This window comes from Schistocerca gregaria, chromosome 6, assembly GCF_023897955.1.
Source record: "Schistocerca gregaria isolate iqSchGreg1 chromosome 6, iqSchGreg1.2, whole genome shotgun sequence".
Lineage (NCBI taxonomy): Eukaryota > Metazoa > Arthropoda > Insecta > Orthoptera > Acrididae > Schistocerca > Schistocerca gregaria.
In genome coordinates, this window is record NC_064925.1 from 339,547,563 (window position 1) to 339,572,001 (window position 24,439).

At 40.3% G+C, this 24,439-nt stretch overlaps 1 protein-coding gene across 10 annotated transcripts in view; it reads right to left on the minus strand.

Annotated features, from left to right (window-relative positions):
• LOC126278599 (gastrula zinc finger protein XlCGF57.1-like) overlaps positions 1 to 24,439 on the minus strand; it is a 486,383-nt gene that overhangs the window by 81,407 nt on the left and 380,537 nt on the right. For 7 of the 10 annotated variants that reach the window (XM_049978828.1, XM_049978824.1, XM_049978826.1 and 4 more), the window contains one exon: positions 22,309 to 22,359. In XM_049978828.1, the coding sequence (XP_049834785.1) occupies positions 22,309 to 22,333 (25 nt within the window). In that variant the 5' untranslated portion in view covers positions 22,334 to 22,359. Of the gene's footprint in view, positions 1 to 22,308; positions 22,360 to 24,284; positions 24,357 to 24,439 lie in introns of all 10 variants that reach the window. The other 3 variants (XM_049978830.1, XM_049978822.1, XM_049978821.1) reach the window with 1 other exon arrangement.

The following is a 24,439-nucleotide window of genomic DNA, read 5'->3' on the forward strand; positions in this document are numbered from 1 at the left end:
CAAATAAAGCAATGCAAATTTACAATAGTTATCCACATAAGATAAAAATTTTTCATCATTCTCACTTTTTAGTAAAAAAAGGTCATTCTTACTTGATCAATGTTCCTACTCAGTACCAGAATCTTTAGAACATCTAAACTACAAAACTTAAAAGAAAAAAGGGGCAAAATTTCTTACTGCAGGTGGTGCAAGCTGTTTAGTAGATTAAGCTAACCGAAAAAACTAACTCCTCAAAAAGAACACACTTATATTTACATAACATTGAATATTATAATATATTAATCTAACAAGAAAGTATAAAAACCTATTAAAAACACAAAGGTTAGAAAAAAATATTTGCATGTAGTGGGACGCAAACCGTCACCACATCAAAATGTAGTCACAGAATCTGTGATGCTATTCATTGTGCTAAAGCAACCACGTACTAGAGCGGACCGTATCCAGCTTCTTAACGTTTACTGGAAGCTTCAATTATAGCTACATTGATAACTGAATTTTTATCATAACAAATTGAACCAAAACAGCGAATTTCTTAATGGATCATCAACGTGTATTTGACTTCAAATTACACACTCTCAATATATGTAAGTAACAATAATTCTTTTCCCACGAATATGACGTTTCTTATCATTTTATTACACCAAATCATACAATTAACAGTGGGTTTTTGGGATCTCCTCGGTTCGCTGTTGTTCAGAAACGGCACATGTACATATGGGTTTCAACTGAAGGCCAATATGGTGCCTTACAAGTTTGCACCGAAGGGAGATGGCATGCATGTAACATAGGTGGCATGCTGGCATCTCATTGATCAATATTTAAACACATTTTCAGAGTATCTAACATGCTATACATTTCTCTACATGTTTGGAAAGACTTCCCAACATGCTATTCCACGCCATGACGTCAGAAATTCGGCACGCTCAATGCTCATGATTCAGATGCATGGCTCGTGTGCCAACGACTTTACTGTTTCTTGCTACATGGCACCCCAAACATTGTACTTGCTGTTCTACCTTATACTTGTGGTCTGAAAAAGATACTTAATCTAGCTTGATTGTGTAGTTTTATATATTCAGTTACAATAGCCCAAAACACATATTTTTCTTCTTACTGTAAGTATATACAGGACATCTGCTAAAATCGTTCTAAATCTGTTTCTACACTACATTTTCCACAAGTCATCTCCAATCATTAGGTTAAAAGAGCTTTTTTGATGCACCAGTTACAAGATTTTAATGACTGTTTCACTTGCAATTCTGTGTAGCACAATTGTGCCACTATGGGACTGTGTTTATTTACCTGAACAGACATGGATGTCCTATTCTGAAAACTTGTATGATTATTTCAGTATTTGCTGTTTCAAATTTATTCAAATGTGTATTTTTAGAACTGTATGTTTACCATCTGTAGTAATTTCAGTCACAAGCTATTACCTTCTATCATCTTTTCTTTATGTTTTGGTAGCTGAGTAAAATTGTTTTCGTTTGGGAATGATAGAATTTAAACAAAATAAGTATTTTATACCTTCAGGCTACCTCCAAGAATGATTTTTTTCAAGAATATCACCAATGAGACAAAATTAGCAACTTTGTGGTTCTGGGTAAGAGGAGGAAAAGGGTAGGGGGAGAAGGAGGGAGTCTGAGCTGCAGTAAACACTGTAGTCTCTGGTGTTTGTAATGAGCGCGATTTCATTTTAACCTTGACACTAAGAACTTCCTGTTTCCCTCGCCTTCAAGATTTCTCCCAACCCCAAACTTTCTCCATTCATCAACGTCCCCCCCCCCCCCTTTCTCGTTCATCAGTTTCCAGTTTCTTTCAGTTACAAATAAGCAGTTAGCATTGCAATGACAGTGAGTGTTTGCGAGAGAGAGAGAGAGAGAGAGAGAGAGAGAGAGAGAGAGAGAGAGAGAGAGAGAGAGAGAGAGGAGAGTGAGGGGTGTTTTCCTCATTCTCCTTCAATATTTCCATCCTGTAAGTGCCATTAGTGATGCTGTGCACAAACAGCACGCACCAGAAGCTGCCTGCACAACACACATCACAGCATCAGTACCAGAGCCCACATGCCAACAGACCAGAGGCCACAACAATTCAAAATGGCGAGCTCCAAGATCAAAAAAGAGCAACAGCAGTGGCCATGAATTGGCGTGCACAGGCCACACTATTTCCTGCTACCAGATAAATCAACTGGAGCCAATGACATATGGGGTATCACTTCACAAGGCAATTACTTGGGCTCACAATCTAGCTCCAGTTTCAGCACAGCAAGAGGCACTGCAAAGGCTTCACCAGAGCATCACTCGCCACACTCCAAATGCCTCTCCACTCTGCACGTCACTGAGGAACAAGACTTTGTCAATTTAACAGTGCCATACCAGGAGGTCTCAGCAATCTCTGCTTGACTACTTCTTCGCAGCTTTGAAATTTCGGTCTTAGTACTGGTAGTATTTGCACAAACTCAGACAATTTCTCTGGTTGTCTCATAAGGAATTCATCAGGTAAGTATGATCCTGAGAAATTCCAAGTATTGTAATTACATTACAATTTTTTATTTTTTATTTTAACACCCGCCTAAGACTCTGGACATTAACTTTTGGATTCTATTTCAGAACTTAACTTTGTTCAAGTAATTGGGAAATTTTATGTTAAACTTCAGGCTTTAATTTGGTCAAACTTACAAACTTTAACTTTGTGGAACTCTGAAGCTATTTTTGTTGTTAATCACTCACTTCCAGAGGACTCATGTTGTTTCTTTGGAAGTTACTCATTGTGTTATGACAGAGCCAGTACATGATACATACTTCGTTTACAATAAAACTTTTACTTTTTAATGCTGCGTCTGATGTATTTCCATGTATTATTTCCATTGGGATGGGAGATATCAATTGCAATATAAGAATGTAATAAAGCACAACTAAGGGTTCAAAGAATTAAAAATCACTCATCTTGCAGATTTCTTTCATAACAAGAAATGGAAATTCAAACTGAAAATAATAATTCAAAATCTTTAAAATTGCACAAGCCAGTTTTTGTAGTGTTCATTGCTGAAGGTGGTTATAAAAGTGAGGAACCCTTGAAATTTCATTCACTTCACTTCAGGAACTCAGTTCCAACAAAATTTGATCATTTTGAGACCTGCTGAGATATTAGTATCTACATCACACACAGGTACTGCAGTAATTCATATTTCTGGGATAGCATTTGATATGATCACTGTGTTTCCACAATTATTTGTGAGCATAAGTGTCTTATACTCAAGCAAGCATTTGATAAGACAAGCATAAGCAAACAACATAACCAAAAACATCTTAATAGTTGTAAAATGGGTTCTATTTTCACTTTGAACAGGAGCATATACATCACTCATTTATCTCTGGCTAGCCAACAACATAGTCCTATGTTGCATTATTTATGCTGACTGTGTTTTTACCACATATTTCATGCTTTGTACTGTTGTTGTTGTTGTTGTTGTTGTTGTTGTTGTTGTTAGTATTCAGTCCAGAGACTGGTTTGATGCAGCTCTCCATGCTACTCTATCCTGTGCAAGCTTCTTCATCTCCAAGTACCTACTGCACCCTACATCCTTCTGCATCTGCTTAGTGCATTCATCTCTTGGTCTGCCCTCCAATACTAAATTGGTGATCCCTTGATGTCTCAGAATATGTCATACCAACCAATCCCTTCTTCTAATTAAGTTGTGCCACGAATTCCCCTTCTCCCCAATTCTGTTCAGTACCACCTCAATAGTTATGTGATCTACCCATCTAATCTTTAGCATTCTTCTGTAGCACCACATTTTCAAGCTTCTATTCTCTTCTTATCTAAACTATTTATTGTAAATGTTTCACTTCCATACATGGCTACACTTCATACAAATACTTTCAGAAATGAGTTTCTGACACTTAAATCTATACTTGATGTTAACAAATTTCTCTTTTGCCATTGCCAGTCGACATTTTATATCGTCTCTACTTTGACCATCATCAGTTATTTTGCTCCTCAAATAGCAAAACTCCTTTACTACTTTAAGTGTCTCATTCCCTAATCTAATTCCCTCAGCCTCACTCGATTTAATTCAACTACATTCCATATCCTACTTATGTTGCTAATTGGGTAGATATTCATCAGATCATTTACCACATCAAAACGACAAACTTGTGACTTACAAAAGAAAAGAGACAAAAGGCCTGGTTCTCAGAGTTAGTTCATTTGTCTCCATGACAAAATGATGTTTAACACTGCCTGAATACTTTGTATACTTTCCCATTTCTTCATAAAGTGAACATAATTGTACACTAACATACCATAGGCAATTAAATACAACATAGATTCGAGGTATCTACTAGTGAAGTGACCACTGATCTGATGGATTGTGGGCACACTAATATTTGAAATATATTGTATCTCAAGCTGATAGAGTGGATTGTGTGCACACTAATAAAGATTGTTGTTGTTGTTGTTGTTGTTGTTGTTGTTGTGGTCTTCAGTCCTGAGACTGGTTTGATGCAGCTCTCCATGCTACTCTATCCTGTGCAAGCTTCTTCATCTCCCAGTAAATACTGCAACCTACATCCTTCTGAGTCTGCTTAGTGTATTCATCTCTTTGTCTCCCTCTACGATTTTTACCCTCCACGCTGCCCTCCAATACTAAATTGGTTATCCCTTGATGCCTCAGAACATGTCCTACCAACCGAACCCTTCTTCTGGTCAAGTTGTGCCACAAACTTCTCTTCTCCCCAATCCTATTCAATAGTTCCTCATTAGTTATGTGGTCTACCCATCTAATCCTCAGCATTCTTCTGTAGCACCACATTTCGAAAGCTTCTATTCCTTCTTGTCCAAACTATTTACCGTCCATGTTTCACTTCCATACATGGCTACACTCCATACAAATACTTTCAGAAATGACTTCCTGACACTTAAATCTATACTCGATGTTAACAAATTTTTCTTATTCAGAAATGCTTTCCTTCCCATTGCCAGTCTACATTTTATATCCTCTCTACTTCGACCATCATCAGTTATTTTGCTCCCCAAATAGCAAAACTCCTTTACTACTTTAAGTGTCTCATTTCCTAATCTAATTCCCTCAGCAGCACCCGACTTAATTCGACTACATTCCATTATCCTCATTTTGCTTTTGTTGATGTTCATCTTATATCCTCTTTTTACGACAATGTCCATTCCGTTCCAAGTTCTTTGCTGTCTGACAGAATTACGATGTCATCGGCGAACCTCAAAGTTTTTATTTCTTCTCCATGGATTTTAATACCTACTCCGAATTTTTCTTTTGTTTCCTTTACTGGTTGCTCAATATACAGATTGAATAACATCGGGGAGAGGCTACAGCCCTGTCTTACTCCCTTCGCAACCACTGCTTCCCTTTCATGTCCCTCGTCTCTTATAACTGCCATCTGGTTTCTGTACAAATTGTAAATAGCCTTTCGCTCCCTGTATTTTACCCCTGCCACCTTTAGAATTTGAAAGAGAGTATTCCAGTCAACATTGTCAAAAGCTTTTTCTAAGTCTATGAACGCTAGAAACATATGTTTGCCTTTCCTTAATCTTTCTTCTAAGATAAGTCATAAGGTCAGTATTGCCTCACGTGTTCCAACATTTCTACGGAATCCAAACTGATCTTCCCCGAGGTCGGCTTCTACTAGTTTTTCCATTCGTCTGCAAAGAATTTGTGTTAGTATTTTGCAGCCGTGGCTTATTAAACTGATAGTTCGGTAATTTTCACATCTGTCAGCACCTGCTTTCTTTGGGATTGGAATTATTATATTCTTCTTGAAGTCTGAGGGTATTTTGCCTGTCTCATACATCTTGCTCACCAGCTGGTAGAGTTTTGTCAGGACTGGTTGTCCCAAGGCCGTCAGTAGTTCTAATGGAATGTTGTCTACTCCGGGGGCCTAGTTTCGACTCAGGTCTTTCAGTGCTCTGTCAAACTCTTCACGCAGTATCGTATCTCCCATTTTGTCTTCATCTACATCCTCTTCCATTTCCATAATATTGTCCTCAAGAACATCACCCTTGTATAAACCTTCTATATACTCCTTCCACCTTTCTGCCTTCCCTTCTTTGCTTAGAACTGGGCTGCCATCTGAGCTCTTGATATTCATACACGTGGTTCTCTTCTCTCCAAAGGTCTCTTTAATTTTCCTGTAGGCAGTATCTATCTTACCCCTAGTGAGATAAGCCTCTACATCCTTACATTTGTCCTCTAGCCATCCCTGCTTAGCCATTTTGCACTTCCTGTTAATCTCATTTTTGAGACGTTTGTATTCCTTTTTGTCTGCTTCATTTACTGCATTTTTATGTTTTCTCCTTTCATCAATTAAATTCAATATTTCTTCTGTTACCCAAGGATTTCTACTAGTCCTCGTCTTTTTACCTACTTTATTATCTGCTGCCTTCACTACTTCATCCCTCAAAGCTACCCATTCTTCTTCTACTGTATTTCTTTCCCCCATTCCTGTCAATTGTTCCCTTACGCTCTCCCTAAAACTCTTGTACAACCTCTGGTTCTTTCAGTTTATCCAGGTCATATCTCCTTAAGTTACCTCCTTTTTGCAGTTTCTTGATATTGTTCTGAAATTTGGCTGAATTAACTCTTTGGATTGTCCACAAGGTGTAATAGGCTGATTTTTTCATTTTAATTTATTAATTAGTTACTGCAAAAAACATGACCAAAACACATGATAAAACTACATCTTTGTTTCAAACATACACTATTTTATAATTTTGCCAAATTTCAAAAAACTGTGCTACCAGTCTGTGCACAATACCCTATAGATTAAGAAAATGTTTTTTTTTTCTTTTTTTCCAGTAATGATTTGCAGACTGCATGATTTCCATCTGGGTACACCTCATTTTGGACAGAGCAACTTTTAAATCCTCACATAGGGGGAGCCCTTAATGATAATTGATTTTTTTTTTTTTTTTAAAAATCAGAAAATGTTGTCAATAAATCAGAAAATAATTTGCAAAAAGATTTATGCTGATTACTTCACTAGTTTTTTAAACAAAAAATCATAAAAATTGTTTATATTACAGGCTGACTGAGGGGAATTGGCCCTTTAGAAGTCATTTACTCCTGTAGTGCACAACAACACTTCACTTTAAAGAATACCACAGTACATTTGCTTTATCTCTCAATCTCTGTCTCTCTAGATGTGAAAGCACACATGTAATACATCAGCATATCTCCTAAAATTGTTGCACAAAACTACAGACTTAGTATTTGACCACCATAACACAGACACAAAAATAAAATACTGATAAATGATTTTGAAACTGAAAAGTAATTGAAGTAGCTTGATAATAAGAAAGGAACTAGACCCAATACGCATCTTCTAGCAGCTGTTGTTAAAGGTCACCAGAGCAAAGTAACAAGGTATCCTATGCAACTGAAAAATGCAGTTCATTCTAGCTTTTATTTTTTATTTTTAACAAATGTCATGAAACGTGTTATCTATGTTGTTCACCCTGCTTGTTGCAGGAACCAACAAGTATTTCAACAGATGAGATAACAAAAAATTAAGGTCTGCTATTTATTAATAAGATCCAAAACTATACCATGGAGAGCAGTAATCAGGATGGTACTATGTTTGTTTGTTTTATATTCTGGGAATCAACAAACTAGCATTAACCCTTTAACTGCTCTGGACATGTGAACACTTGAGCCTTTGTACCTGTCCCTGTGTGCTCTGAATGTGTTTACACATGCCACTAGTCCTTCTACCTCATATTCTGAATGTGTGTATGCGTAGACACGTTCAGAGTACCAGATAGAAGGACTGGTGGCGCGCATAAACACGTTCAGAGCACACAGAGACAGGTACAAAGGCGCGCACGTTAACACACCCAGAGCAGTTAAAGGTTTAAGTAACCAAAATAAGTACTGACAGAATATCAGACCAGGTATACCATGAGTGAGTGTAGCAAGGAAATTACTTAAAACATTTCAAGACAGTTATTAAAATAAATGCTGGATGAACACAGTTTTACATCTCACGAGCAGTATGGTCATTAGGTATTAAGCATATGCTCAAATCGCCCAAGGATGGGGGAGGAAATTGAGCACATTCTGTGCATACGAACTAACCTTGTGCGCCCCTCCCCTTCTCCCACAACAGTTTTGTGAAATTATGAAAACCAAAATTTTTCTTGCAATCGATACCATGCTACCTGGCTCAGTTAATAAAATTACTTTGGTTACACATAAATCACTGTGCAGATAATGTCACTTCCTCTGTGAGATTAAAAACCAAAAGTTGTTGTCCTATATCACAAGATATTCCAATATCACTTTGTTAAGTGAAGCTGCACTTACAGATAATCACCACTCAGAACTGATATCAAGCTTCCAAAATAAGTCAGGATAAAGTAATGTGCATAAATTGATAAAGGTTTACACACTGTTTAATTAAACTGTATATGATCAGTCATTAGCTACAGACAAACCAAATAATTTATACTTAAAATTCACAGCAATATAAAATGAAACTGCCACCTAAATCAAGTTGCTTAACAGCATTTGCCTAGATGAGATTTGATGAAAAAGTCTTGCTCTCAGTGTTTTTAACAGCCCCTTCCTTAAGTTTCTCAGCCTGGGACACACAAAACAAAAACAACATACAACATACTGCAGGATCAAAGATCTGTATTAACAATCACAGGTTTTTGAACATATACTTCATGGAGTTGTTGTCATGTCATTAGTGTCAGTCTTGAGCCGAAATTTTCAACGCACTTCAGCAGGAGATTCTAATGTAAAGGTGTTGCATATCACAAAAAGAGTCATCTTAAAACAGTAAGAATCCAATTACGAAGAGTCAAGAACGGTAGGAGTCAAGAAAGGTGGTAGAGGAGTCAAGAAAGGCGGAGGAATCATTTTAAAAAAAAAGGAAGAACACTGTATTTTTCGATTCCATATGAAACCAAATCCACCAAGTTTTAGTCACACTGTGCTGTAATGAATGTCCCCCCTTCCCCCAACTCCTGCCATTGTAAGTGCTGACACGATTGTAAATGACACCGTGATGATCACCAGTGCACTGGTGCGGAATGTACATGTGTATTCCAATTTCATGAAATGCTATGGGTGATCAGTGCCGTATGGGCTGTCATAGAGGTAATACAAAAGGTGGAGGGTTAGACTTATGACAATATTATTGGAGACAGGGGACAAGCTTGGATTTAAACAAGGATGGGGATAAAATTAGATGTTGCCTCCTTTATGGTAATTTAAGTGATTAAAGGAAACCCTGGAAAATGAGGATGACTGCAGAGAAAATAATTTCTGTTGAATGTGAGTGGAAGCAGTTAAAGTATGCCAACCAAGATTTACTGAAATGGATTTTAAGCTACTTGCAACATCAATATAACATACAGAAGGTTCTGTTTTCGCTGTACAAATCAGAAATAGCATCACTCTTATCCCTAAGAAATCAACATGATATACTTTCATCAAAATGGTATTCCACAAATGACTGACTGACACATTTGCACAACACTGACACTAATACAAATGATTTCTCATATAAATAAATTGACAGTTAGCAATTTTGTGTGCAAATGTTTGACCAAATTAGAGACAATGAGACATTACTCTGTACAGTGATAGTTAATACTTCATATCACTGGCTATATAATCACAGGCTACTGCAGGATCTGAGATAGTGGAGACCAAAACAAAACAGTGTTCTGTGAATGTGATGGCACAAAAAAAAAAAAAAAAAAAAAAAAAAAAGAGAGAGAGAGAGAGAGAGAAAGAGAGAAAGAGAGAAAGAGAGAAAGAGAGAGAGAGAGAGAGAGAGAGATTTTATATTTGCTGACTGAATTCCCCAATGTTTAGTAGACACAAAAATATTTTTTAAAAAATTTTTGCTCTTTATTATTTTGAAATGGCGGTCATATTTGTTCCAGGCCGCATGCGTTTCTTTTGTATTTGCAAGCATCTACATTATTTACAATTATTCAGTACTGCATTGTCCTAAGCGTTTCAGATAAAATGGATTTAGTTCAACACACTCTGGACTACAAATTAACATCATTATCACTAAGCTGAATGTATTCTTTAATATATTTTTAATAATTCAACATTATCAGCCACAAATTAAAAAAAACTCAATTTTTGAACAGTAGTTTTCCAAAGAAAGATTAATTTCTCAGTTTTAATATTTTTTCTGCTATTACACTGTATAGTATAGTTACTTTTTGTAGAGTATCAATGGTGAGCAGCTTACACTTAAAAAAATACACTATTTTAAAAAATTGATTTTTTTTATTTTTCCCTTTTGTGGCCTGCAATATCTTTATTGGGGGACCAGATAAAAATCTGAAAATTTCACAGTTAATAGACCTTTATGATATCAAACTTCAGTTTAAATTTCAACTTTGAGATTCAATTGGAAGTTATGGAAAAAATTACAAACATGAGTCAAAAATAGGTTTATTTAAAATCTGCAATATCTAGGCTTATGGAATAAAATATATCAGTTACAGTATATAATTTAATGATATCTATGATTATTTGCTTTTTTATTGAAAATAAGCCTACCAATTACATTATATTGTTGTCGTTATTCGTTTTTAGTACATCGCTCATTGAACATTTGAGAAATTTGTTCACTCAGTTTGGGTGTTAAGATTATAACCTCGCCCAGTCACAGTTGTAAATCCCATGGGATACAGGTTCCTTAGTACATTTTAAGTGGCATCCAAACTTGATCCTTCTCAATTTTTTTAAAAGATGTCCTTGGTCCTGGAGGGTGATAAAATACAACATGTACATCTTGCTTTTGACAGTCAATATTATCAGCTTCGCCAATCCACCACTGTTCATCGTAAACACAAGCTGCTAAGTCTTTATTTTGAAGTAGCAGTTGTACAAATTTCCCACTCTGATGAAGTTCACTATCAGGGGAAGTTGATGTGATCTTACACTTCTGTAAGTTGTGTGAATAGGGTACAAAACAATGAAAAGATTGAGTGTCTTTAATCTTCTGACAAGTGTTGTACCTTTCCTTCAAGACACTGTCATAGACTTCTCATATTTCCTGACATTGTACATAAACATAGGTAATTCCTCTGATATTTTTTTTACACAATTCAAACATTTCTTGAGGTGTTATGATATGATTGTCATCGGTCCGCTGCGGACTTGCTTTTGTGAGAACTCGCTTTGTTGTACCCCCGACAACATCACAAGCATTCTTCCATTGCATGAAGTGAAAAAGTGCCATTCTACATCAAACTTTAACCTTCCTTATGAAAAGAGCTGCTAATATTATTTTTTTTTATTGACTTGCTGCCCCATCCAAACAGTAAATCAGTTTTTTATGGGAGGGTGGTGCTGTTTAGTGTAGTTTGTTAATTTTAGTTGAAAAATGTGCACTGCCGTAGTGTTGTGTTCAAGGTAGTCACTTATGACACAAAAGCTGTAGCTCTTTTGTTTATCTTCATCTTTATAATAGAATACAAATGGATGAACTGTGGTCAATCTGTTTACCCAGTGGTGCCCTTGAAATTCATCTTGAACGACAAAGGAATAATTTTCCGAAAAGTCAGCAAGAACTAAGAATTCATCAGCTGCCAAGGTTTGCTTTCTGTCTTTTAAAAATTTATTTTGAGCTTTTGCAATAAAATGATGCATTTTCAGATTTTCAAGGTTACCGTATTTATTCGAATCTAAGCCGCACCTGAAAAATGAAACTTGATATCAAGAAAAAAAAAATTTCCCTAGTCTAAGTCGCACCTGAAATTTGAGACTATAAATTCAAGGGGGGAGAATAATAACATGAGACACAATTTAGGTCGAATGGACGAAGATATAGCCACAGTAGTTTGATTCAAGTCGTAAGCTTATCAGTTATGCTTTACCAAGTAGCCATTGCTATGTGTCAGGCACTCCATCCGCATTTATAGGGGTACCCGTCCTTTTTCACATGCTTCGGCTGTTTTGAATCAATTGCTTGTTTTGCTTTGATCTTATATGTGCCGTTCTCTTTGTTATAGGTGTTTACGTCACTCTAAGCTGAAAATGCATTATAGTACTGTGTCATGCATTGTTTGTTGCATTCTGATAATGAGAGTTTACGACTTGTCGCCGCTCACGGCACGGCTTGCTTTTGTGCGCGCTACCGCAGCTTACAATTAAAAAAAAAATGTCTTGTAAGCGAAACAATGGCAAGAGACTGCTATTTGTTGTTACTTACACTGCTGCTTTTTTTGATAATGATCAACAAGAACCAAATAATAGACTGCGTATGATAGAAGATGTTCTGAACGAGAGTTTAGCGAAAAATTTTCTCCGTTTGAAAATCTTTGCAGATACCTCTTTAGACATTCTGCATAGAAATTAGAGTCATCTTAGATTTAAAAATTTAGTCAGCTGCCGTGCTTGATTTCTGACTGTATCACTATTCAGCAGAATAATAATATGAATATAAGCATGACATGATATGTATATTCTTCCATGTTTGCTGTTGTCTCACTCTACTTTCATAGTTGAATAGGCAGACAGGATTTTAATGAGATAGGAAGAAACACAAAAGAATACATGGCATAATGTTTACGTTCTTCTACCTTTTCTTTTAATTTATTTACTGACGCAGAGGTTTTGGCACCAGTATTTATCTTTGTGCCTACAAAGCATGCCTGTGTAGCACTACATATATTCAATGGCAGAAGTTGGTTGTGGCGGCACCTACAAACATTTTTCAGAATTTCTGCTTATTTTGCACTCTATTCTAAGCCGCAGGCAGTTTTTTGGATTACAAAAACTGGGAAAAAAAAGCGGCTTAGATTCGAGTAAATGCAGTAGTCACCAACACTTCAAAAAACTCTTCTCGTAATATTATGACTGTCACGCATTGTTTGTATTTCATACTGTCAGGCATCAAATCGTCGTCTTCCAATTCTTCAAACATGTCAAGTAAGGCGTGTTTTCCTGGACAATCTTCACATTTTCCCTTGGTCATATAATTGTAACTGTCAATATTGCATACCATAACTTCCAAAAGGTCTTTATAGTCAACTCTAAGATTGGCCCCATCTATCATCAACTTTACGTTCTGATGATACAAACACAAACATTATGGGTGCCAGATGCCCCTGCAACAATACACCATCTTGGTCTCAACTCACAAAACTCTGATCTTCCAATTTTAAGGTCAGGATTTTCCTTTTTTAAATTCAGTGAATAGTTCTTTTAAATTAAACAATATTAACCTTTTTTTGTCTTTTCTTTCACAGAAATACAGTCTTTTTTGCCAGACTTCAAATGGCTATTATTGTCATCATCGTAATACTTAATAACTTTATAGATTGTGTTTTCATCTACCAAATTAGATGCCCTTTTCTTTTGTAATGCTGGTAAAATTCCCTGTTCTTTTACTAATTGCCTTGTTAACTGAACAAGACATTGTGACACATTAAATTCATCATTAACTTTTGCTCAACTCCACCAGCAAACTGATAATCTTAATTTTATCCTCTTTGTTTAAAGTACTGCATTTAGTTTTTCTATCAAATAATCATATTTGGTTAGTAACATTTTAGAACTTCCGTCTGTTTTAGTACAAATTGTATTTTTAAATGAAGCTTCCAAATTCTTTTTGACTGTAACTGGCACTTTCTCAATTTTTGTATTCAAAGCACTTGGTCTTTTATCTTGACTTAGTTTTCTAATTTCACTAGCATGTGATATATCCAGGATTTCACAAACTGTATCTACTTTTTTAGTGGTTGCTGATAAGTCAAAAATTCTGTATCTGAGGTTTCACTATCCTTTCTCTTGTGAATTGTAAATATCTTAGAGTAACTTGTTGGACACAATAATTTTCCTGGAATGTGATGGACAAAAGGGCTTTTAATTTTACAATGATAATCAAGTGTTATTTCTCGCAGACCTTTTTTATAGGTTTCTTATGTTTCTCAAAAGGGTCCACGCAAGCCTGGACAAAAAGGTGATTTTTTTTTTTTTTTTAAGTATTTCACCATGGTACTTGCATGTTGATTTGACCTCTGGGCCAACTCAAAACTATTAAAGTAATGTCTTTAGGATACACTCCATACACACTTTTATGACATGCTTCATTAACACCAACAGAACCCCGAGACACCATTTTTCAACTGAACACTTCAAGAACTTCTAGCTAAATAAGTGTGAGTAGACAATTGTTGGTGTATGGGGGAAGACAACAATCAGACTTCTGTAGGCTTGCAGATGCAATTGTTAGCCTGCTGAAATAATTACCACAGCATTGTTTCGACAAATAATCATTAGCTAGTGTAACGTGGTGTGTTACATTATGCAATTGGTATACTTTATTTCATTAACTTACTAGATATCACATGTGCTAAAGAACGTATTTTTGACTCCTATTTGTATTTTTTTCCATAACTTCCAATTGAATCTCAAAGTTGAAATTTATACTGAAGTTTGATATCATAAAGATCTATTAACTGTGAAATTTTCAGATTTTTATCTGGTCCCTAAACAAAGATATTGCACGCCATAAAATGGAAAAATTTTAAAAATCCATTTTTAAAATTGTGTATTTTTTTAAGCGTAAGCTGATCACCAGTGATACTCTATAAAAACTAACTATACTAAACCATGTAATAGCAGAAAAAATATTAAAGCTGAGAAACTAATCTTTCTTTGGATAACTACTGTTCAAAAATTAAGTTTTTTTAATATATGGTTGATAACTTTCAACTATTAAAAATATATTAAATAATATATTCCGCTAAGTGATAATGACATTAATATGTAGTCCAGAGTGTGTTAAACTAAATTCATTTTATCTGAAAGGCTTAGGACAATCCACTACTGAATAATTGTAAAAAATGTAGATGCTAGCAAATACGAAAAAACGCATGCAGCCTGGTTCAAATATGGCCACCATTTCAAAATAACAAACAATTTTTTTAAAAAAATATTTTTGTAACTACTAAACATTGGGGAATTCACACGGCAAATAAAAAATTTTCCTGAGATGGTCAAGCAACCAGTGCTGGACCACTTGGTATGGATTGACCCCAAGTGCTTTTCATTCCCTGGTTGGTTTGTGGGATTAAAGGGACCAGACTACTATGGTCATCGGTCCCTTGTTCCATAAAAACTAAAACCACCCGAAGAGAATAAAAAACGAACAACAGGAAAGACAGCAGATGAAACAGGACATGAAATACTCTCTAAGAGACCAGACAAAACAAATTAAAACACACAGTGTGACGGTGGTTGGCCGACCGTAGACAAAAAGAGGAAAAGCCAACCACCAAGAACACTTTAAGAACTCAGTTTAAAATCAGAGGCTAAAAGCCAGAATCAACACTAAAAAACAAACACTCAGATTAAAGGATAAAAAACCCCTGCCCGAATAAAACACTAAACCAAGTCCACCATGGCAGAGTCATCTGATAAAAGAGCAGAGAGCGTGTCAGGCATTGCAAAAGTCTGCCCGAGCACGGTTAAAAGGGCGCACTCCGACAGAATATGGACCGCCGTCAAGGACGCCCCACAACGACAAAGAGGGGGATCCTCACGACACAGTAAATAACTGTGCGTGAGTCGGGTGTGGCCAATGCGGAGCCAACAAAGGACGACTGAGTCCCTGCAGTTGGCTTGCATGGACGACCGCCACACAGTCGCCGTGTCCTTGACGGCACGGAGTTTGTTATGGGTGGTCAGACCTCGCCATTCAGCATCCCAAAACGAGAGAACTTTGCGGCGTAAGACTGTCCGCAAATCAGCTGCCAGGAGGCCGATCTCCAGAGATGGCGCACTGGTGGCCTCTTTCGCCAGGCGGTCAACAGTTTCATTGCCAGGTATACCAACATGGCCTGGGGTCCAAACAAAGACCACAGACCTGCCGCTACGGGCGAGAGTATGCAGGGACTCCTGGATAGCCATTACCAGACGAGAACGAGGGAAACACTGGTCGAGAGCTCGTAAACCGCTCAGGGAATCGCTACAGATAACAAAGGACTCACCTGAGCAGGAGCGGATATACTCTAGGGCACGAAAGATGGCGACCAGCTCAGCAGTGTGAACACTGCAGCCAGCCGGCAACGAACGTTGTTCAGAATGGTCCCCTAGAGTTAGTGCATAACTGACTAGACCAGCAACCATCGAACCGTCGGTGTAGACAACGCCAGAGCCCTGATACGTGGCGAGGACGGAATAAAAGAGGCGTCGGAAGGCCTCCGGAGGGACTGAGTCCTTCGGGCCATGTGCCAAGTCGAGCCGAAGGCTCACACCACGGGGGTGTACGCAGAGGGGCCCGGAAAGGAGGTGGAACAGGGAAACACCCAAGCCAGGAAAGAAGCTGTTTGACACGTACGGCAACCGGACAACCGAACCGGGGCCGACGTTCTGGCAGATGAACGACTGACTGCGGGAAGAGGACACGATAATTTGGATGCCCGGGCAAGTTAAAAACATGGGCAGCATAAGCAGCCAGTAATTGTTGACGTCGTAACCGTAGTGGACGGACACCTGCCTCCACAAGTATGCTGTCCACAGGGCTGGTCCAGAAGGCACCAGTGGCAAGGCGTATCCCGCTGTGGAGGATTGGGTCCAGCACCCGCAACGCAGATGGGGATGCTGAGCCATAAGCCAGACTCCCGTAGTCCAGACGGGACTGGATTAACGCCTGGTAAAGCCGTAGTAGAGTAGATCGGTCGGCGCCCCACCTAGTGTGGCTTAGGCATCGCATAGCATTTAGATGCCGCCAACATGCCTGTTTAAGCTGCCGAATATGAGGCAGTCAAGTCAACCGGGCATCAAAAACCATCCCCAAAAACCTATGTGACTCCACCACTTTAAGAGGCTCGCCGTCAAGATTGCACCTTGCGGATTGCGCCCTGTAGCTGACATTCAGCAGCTCCAATGCCAATAGAGCTGTAGTAAAGGCAGAAGTCGTCAGCATACAGGGAAGCGGAGACAGTATTTCCCGCGGCCGCAGCGAGCCCGTTAATAGCTATTAAAAACAGACACACACTGAGAACAGAACCCTGTGTCACACATTTCTCCTGGAACGACGTGCACGCAGAAGGTACGATACGACAGAAAATTGCGGATATAGATCGGCAGAGGGCCCCGAAGACCCTATCCATGAAGCGTAGAAAGGATGTGATGACGCCATGTCGTATCATACGCCTTCCGCATGTCGAAAAAGACAGCAACCAGATGCTGACGGCGGACAAAGGGTATACGGATGGCCGACTCCAGGCTCACCAGATTGTCGGCGGCGGAGCGGCCTTTACGGAACCCACCCTGAGACGGAGCCAGAAGGCCTCGAGACTCCAGTACCCAATGCAAGTGCCGGCTCACCATCCGTTCAAGCAACTTGCAAAGAACGTTGGTGAGGCTAATGGGACAGTAGCTGTCCACCTCCAAAGGGTTCTTCCCTGGTTTCAAAATGGGGACAACAAGACTTTCCCACCATTGCGACGGAAGCTCACCCGCGACCCAAATGCGGTTGTAAAGATCGAGGAGGCGTCGCTGGCAGTCCACTGAAAGGTGTTTCAGCATCTGAGAGTGGATGCTATCTGGCCCAGGAGCAGTATCAGAACAAGCGGCGAGGGCACTTCGAAATTCCCACTTACTGAATGGAACATTGTACAATTCAGGATGGTGAGTGCGAAAAGAAAGACTCCGACGTTCTATCCGCTCCTTAATGGAGCGGAAGCCCAAGGGGTAGTTGGCAGGAGCGGAATTCATAGCAAAGTGCTCTGCCAAGCGGTTTGCAATGACGTCGGAGTCAGTACAAACTGCTCCATTCAGTGAGAGCGCAGGGACACTGACAGGGGTCCGATAGCCATAGAGGTGGCGAATCTTGGCCCAGACCTGGAATGGAGTGACATAGAGGCCAATGGTGGACACATACCGCTCCCAGCACTCCTGCTTGTGTTGGCGGATAATGCAGCGGGCTCGCGCACGCAGCCGTTTGAAGGCGATAAGGTGGTCGATTGAGGGATGTCGCTTGTGATGCTGGAGTGCCCGCCAACGAGCTTTAATCGCTTCAGCGACTTCAGGCGACCACCAAGGCACAGTCCGCCGCCGAAGGGACCCAGAAAAATGGGGAATGGCAGAGTCGGCGGCAGTAACGATGCCGGTGGTGACCGATTGAACCACTGCATCAATGGCATCATTAGAGAGAGGCTCAATAGCGGCAGTGGAGGAGAACAAGTCCCAGTCAGCCTGGTTCATAGCCCATCTGCTAGGGTGCCCAGAAGACTGACGCTGTGGCAGTGACAGAAAGATCGGAAAGTGGTCACTACCACACAGGTCGTCATGCACTCTCCATTGGACAGACGGTAAGAGGCTAGGGCTACAGATGGAAAGGTCAATGGCGGAGTATGTGCCATGCGCCACACTGAAGTGTGTGAAGGCACCATCATTTAAGATCGAGAGATCGAGCTGCGCCAATAAATGCTCAACGATGGCGCCTCGACCTGTTGCCATTGACCCACCCCACAGATGGTTATGGGCGTTAAAGTCACCCAGCAACAGGAAAGGTGGAGGAAATTGAGCTATCAGAGCAGCCAGGACATGCTGCGCGACATCACCATCCGGTGGAAGGTAAAGACTGCAGACGGTAACAGCCTGTGGCGTCCACACCCGAACAGCGACAGCCTCTAAAGGTGTGTGGAGAGGTACAGACTCGCTGTGAAGAGAGTTCAGGACATAGATGCAGATGCCACCAGACACCCTTTCATAAGCTGCCCGGTTCTTTTAATAACCCCGATAGCCACGGTGGGCGGGGGTTCGCATTGCCGGAAACCAAGTTTCCTGCAGAGCAATGCAGAGGGAAGGGTGAAGGCTGATAAGTTGGCGGAGCTCAGCTAGATGGTGGAAGAAACCGCTGCAGTTCCACTGGAAGATGGTGTTGTCCATGGCTGAGAAAGGCTTGACGGGACTGGAAAGGGAGATTACGCCGCTGGGTCACCTGCTGCCTCTGATTTAGCACCTGTGATAGTGCTTTCCATGGCGTCAGATGGACCGGCGAGATCGACGTCCTCAGCGGACGCCAGAATCTCCACCGCATCCTCAGACGCAGAGCTGGAAGGTTGCGGTGGGATGGCTGCCACCGCGAGTTCCTTGGGCTGTGCTGATTGTGGGCACTTATGCCATTGTCGGTCGTCAGGCTTCTCGCTGGCGGAAACCTGGGAAGGGAGGGACCCAAGGGACCCCTTGCGAGCATGAGAAGCCAAAGAAGTTGGACACTTCTCCAGCTTAGAAGTGGGGACGGACGTCCCCGATGGGTGGGATGGTGTTGCTCCTGAGGTAGGTGGCGCAGGAGCAACCCGGTGGGTAGAGCCCCCCACTGGCAGGGGCAGGAGGAGTTTTACTACTCGTCGATCCGGCCACAATTGGAGAAACAGACGGGGCTAGCAGAGGTGTTGTAGCAGCAGCGTAGGAAGATGTCATTCTCACAGGATTGAGACGGTCGTATTTCCTCTTGGCCTCAGTATAGGTTAGTCGGTCCAGGGTCTTGTATTCCATGATTTTACGCTCTTTCTGGAAAATTCGGCAGTCTGGCGAGCAAGGTGAATGGTGCTCCCCGCAGTTGACACAGATGGGAGGCGGGACACATGGAGTATTGGGATGTGATGGGCATCCGCAATCTCGACATGTGAGGCTGGAAGTGCAGCGAGAAGACATATGGCCAAACTTCCAGCACTTAAAGCACCGCACTGGGGGAGGGATATAGATAGGGCTTAACGTCACCTTCACTTTTTCCGGTAATGTATCCCCTTCGAAGGCCAAGATGAAGGCACCGGTAGCAATCTGATTTTCCTTCGGACCCCGATGAACGCGCCGGACAAAATGTACACCTCGGCGCTCTAAATTGGCGCGCAGCTCTTCATCAGACTGCAAAAGAAGATCCCTATGGTAAATAACTCCCTGGACCATATTTAAACTCTTATGGGGTGTGATCGTAACGGCAACATCCCCAAACTTGTCACAAGCGAGTAACCGTCGTGACTGGGCAGAGGATGCCGTTTGTATCAGGACTGACCCAGAGCGCATTTTTGACAAGCCCTCCACCTCCCCAAACTTGTCCTCTAAATGCTCGACGAAGAACTGAGGCTTTGTGGAGAGAAAAGACTCCCCATCAACCCTCGTACAAATTAAGAAGTGGGGCGAATAACTGCTACTGCCGTCCTGAGACTTACATTCCTCCCACGGTGTGGCCAGGGAGGGGAACGTTTTCAGATCGTACTTCTGAGCATTAAACTGAGCCCGAGAACGCTTAGAGACTGCTGGCGGCTGGCCACCAGCGAGAGATGATGTACCACACTTCATTGCGGGTCATCCGCCCTGATGCCACCTACTCCGACCAAGGGCCCTCCCCACGGGTGCCACCCAGCCACGGCAAGAGCCACCTGGCAGGATGGCCGTTGCCGGGAGTCGCGATACCCCAGGAGGATACGCATCTACTCCTTGGCATACGTGAGGAGTTAACGGCGCAGGCATCAGTAGAGCGATCCCTGTGTTGTCAGGGGGCTACAACCAACAGGGTACATGGCGGCCCCACCACAACGGACTGGCTACCGTGCTGGATGTTAGGTAACATGTGGTCCATGGTCGCCGTCGGTGAAGAAAGAGGCACTGCACAGTGCAAACTGTTATCTGCACGCAGAAAAAGAGTCATGCCCAAGAGATGGAGAGCGGACAGGACTGCAGTTCAACGGTGTATAAGCTGGCGAAAGGTCTGATCGCAAGATGGACACAATGCACCAAGTAAGGCGCCCATCCCCAATCGGTTCGCTCTTTGGAAAATTTTGAGAGATGGAGGTCAAACCCAACAGGGGACCATCATATAAGGCCGAAAAGTTTGAGACTCCTTTTAGTCGCCTCTTACGACAGGCACGAATACCGCGGGCCTATTCTAACCCCCGAACCTGCAGGGGGCACTTTTCATTCCCTACATAAAATTCAATGTTGTTTATGCAAATAAACATAGCTGGACTTGCTTTAGAATTGTGTAATTCCTGTTAGACTTAACCATCCAGATTAAGCTACTTTGTCATCTGCAAGACAAATTACCAACCATTTCACCTGACAAGTCAGAGTTTCATGATACTCAATTCCAAAGTATTTCAACTGGCCATCAATCTTCTTGACTTTTTTAGATTTTGTTTTCAAATGGTAAGAGTATTTGTTTCACCTTCATCTACAAATATTGATATTATTTTTCAGTTGCAATGTGGCATCCAACCTATTAATGAACCGTAGAGACGAAACAGACACAGAACAAATTATATAATAGCACTTTAACAAAAAAGCACATTATATTTTTTGCTTTCACATTATAGCATAACCAAGCATATACAAAATGTGTAGAAATTAGTATTTTTTTTAATAGTTGTGAACAGCTTTTTGTATCACACTGTATTATCTACTTTGACACATCCAATGATGAAGATTATAAAATTTAAGAAAATTGGTACCTTCTGGCACACACTGAGCAATGGTTACAATTACAAATACAGTACACATTGTGTTCTAACTCATGGCACTAATTCTGAAAAATTATCTGCACTTAAAGAGTATCACTCTTCTTGTAGGCTAATTCCACTACTTAGAATATTGTCTTTGGATTGTGTCATAGTCTGATCTTTTACTAATTGCTTATTTTTACTACCCTCTTTTCCACTGGGAAAACTTCTCGAAATGTCAGTACTACAAATAACTTTTTATCAGCCATTGGCCAATAATACTGCTATTTTAAGTAAGAATTACTTAATCTACAGAAGTTCTAAACCTGTTGCCTAAAATTACATCTAGTTCTACCTTTTATACTACCAAAAGATCTCAACATACTAGGAAATGAAGGATGAGCAACAAAAAAAAAAAAAAAAAAAAAAAAACATCCAATGTTTTAGAATCATACAGATATTCGCCATGAGCAACTGAATTAGCAAACAATGAAATACAACAGTTAAGATCTGTCACTTGGAAGAGTCAGTAATTTTAAACACATTGAACTGCTAACCAATAAGTGATTGTGCGTAATATGATGCGGGAATGGAAGAAGTGGTGCTTCGATATATATGTGGAAAATAATTTGAGATGAAAGAAAAGAAGAAAGTAGATACGAGGAGGTGTGTAGTATACAAAGAAATTTTAAGCAGTTTGATTTTCATTCCTGAACTCAAAGTAAGACATACCATATTTTTCTTGTTTTTTTTACCAATGACAATTTCATTAAGGTAGAGACTATTTTAGATTATAATGCAACACTAAGAAACAAAACAAATTTTTTCAGAAAAATGCATATTCACCTTCAGTTGTATGTTCGTCAGCCATTTTGAAAGTCTGCTGGTGAATCAATTCTGTAAAAAGAATGTACAGTATTAGGTGGAAACAAAAATAATCTGTGAAAGTTAACAATGAGGGCAAATATTACTGCAGTCAATAACTTACAAGGCATAATTAATCACATTACTGACTCATTTCTGAGTGGAGTAGTGAGTAGCACAGTTGGCTCTCATTCAGAGGACAATGGTTCTAATCCCTGCCCAGTTATCCAGATTTAGGTTTGAAATCATTTCTGTCAATTGGTGAAGGTAAATGCTGAAATGGTTCCCCTGACAAAAAGTCCATTTCTGATATCTTTACCTGTCCTTCCCCAAAACCAAGTTTGTGTTCTATCTCTAATGATATCAATGTCAATGGGGAATTAAACCCTAATCGTCCTTCTTTCTTCAGTGGATTTCAAAACAACATAAATATTTGAATGGGCTAAATGATAGCCTAGTATACGTCTTCTGCATGACTATTTGCCATACACCAGAGTGCCAAGTTTCTTAAGTGATGGTGGACATTGAAACAGGCTCCAAACTGTATGCCCTAAGCCCCACTAGACACTGAGGTGACTAAAGTCATTGTTTAGGTGCATATCGCTGTCCTATGACAGCGATATGCACCTAAACAAACGGAGGTCGTATCACAAACACAGGGTATAAAAGGGCAGTGCATTTGCGGAGCTATCATTTGCAATCAGGTGCTCAACGTCAAAAGGCTTCCAATGTGATTATGGCCGCACAATGGGAAATAACAGACTCTGAATGCAGAATAGTAGTTGGAACTATGAAATGGTAGTTGGAGCTAAACGCATAGAACTTTCCATTTTGGAAATCGTTAGGGAGTTCAATATTCTGGGATCTAGAGTGTGAAGAGGGTTCTGAGAGTACCAAATTTCAGGCATTACCTCTCACAATTGACAACACAGTGGCTGACGCCCTTTACTTAAAGACTGGGAGCAGTGGCATTTGCATACCATTGTCAGTGCTATCAGACAAGCAACAATGCATGAAATAACAGCAGAAATTGATGTGGGATGCATGACAAACATATCTATTAGGACAGTGCAATGAAATTTGGCATGGACAGGGTATGGCAGCAGACAACCATCCTGAGTGCCTTTGCTAATTGCACATCACCTGCAGCACCTCTCCTAGGCTAGTGACCGTTACTGGTTGGATCCTAGATGACTGGAGAACCATGGCCTGGTCAGATGAGTCCAAATTCCAGTTGGTAAGAGCTGATGGTATGGTTTGAGTGTGGTGGTGACCCCATGAAGCCATGGACCCAGCCTATCAACAATGCATTGTGCAAGCTGGTGGTAGCTGGTTGCAGCTTTGTAATGGTATGGGCTGTGTTTATATGCAATGGACTGGGTCCTTTGGTCGAACTGAACTGATCACTGACTGGAAATGGTTATGTTCAGTTGCTATGACATCATTTGCACCCATTTGTGAAAGAATCTTTAGGGATGACAATGCGGCACGTCACCGGGCCACAATTGTTCACAATTAGTTTGAAGAACATTCTGGACAATTCGAGCAAACAATATGGCCACCCCAATCGCCCAGCATGAATCCCATGAACATTTATGGGACATAATCGAGAGGTCAATTCGTACACAAAATCCTGCACTGGCAATACTTTCGCAATTATGGCTGGCTATAGAGACAACATGGCTTGGTACTTCTGCAAAAGACCTCCAACAACTTGTTGAGTCCTGCCTCAGTGAAACACTAATATGGTCAAAAGAAGGAAACAAGTATAACTGGGAGATATGGTGGCCTCAATCAGCGTGTTCTTCAACTCAGGCCTGATGAGAATTTAACACTGAGAATTGGCTCACTGATGGACAAATAATTCTTGTGTTTCTGAATATTTTCCTGCCACTAATGGGCAAATAATTCTCATGTTGTTGACTATTTTCCTGCCATTATTAACAAATCATACTTACAGTCATTAAATTATGAGTGCTCACAAATTATGCAGTACTCAAAAAGAAACATGTTTTCATCTTCTTCATAATCTGGAAAAAGGAACATAACCCTTGATTATTCTACTTTAAATGCCATACTATCTCAATGAGGCTACCTTCATATGACTTTAATC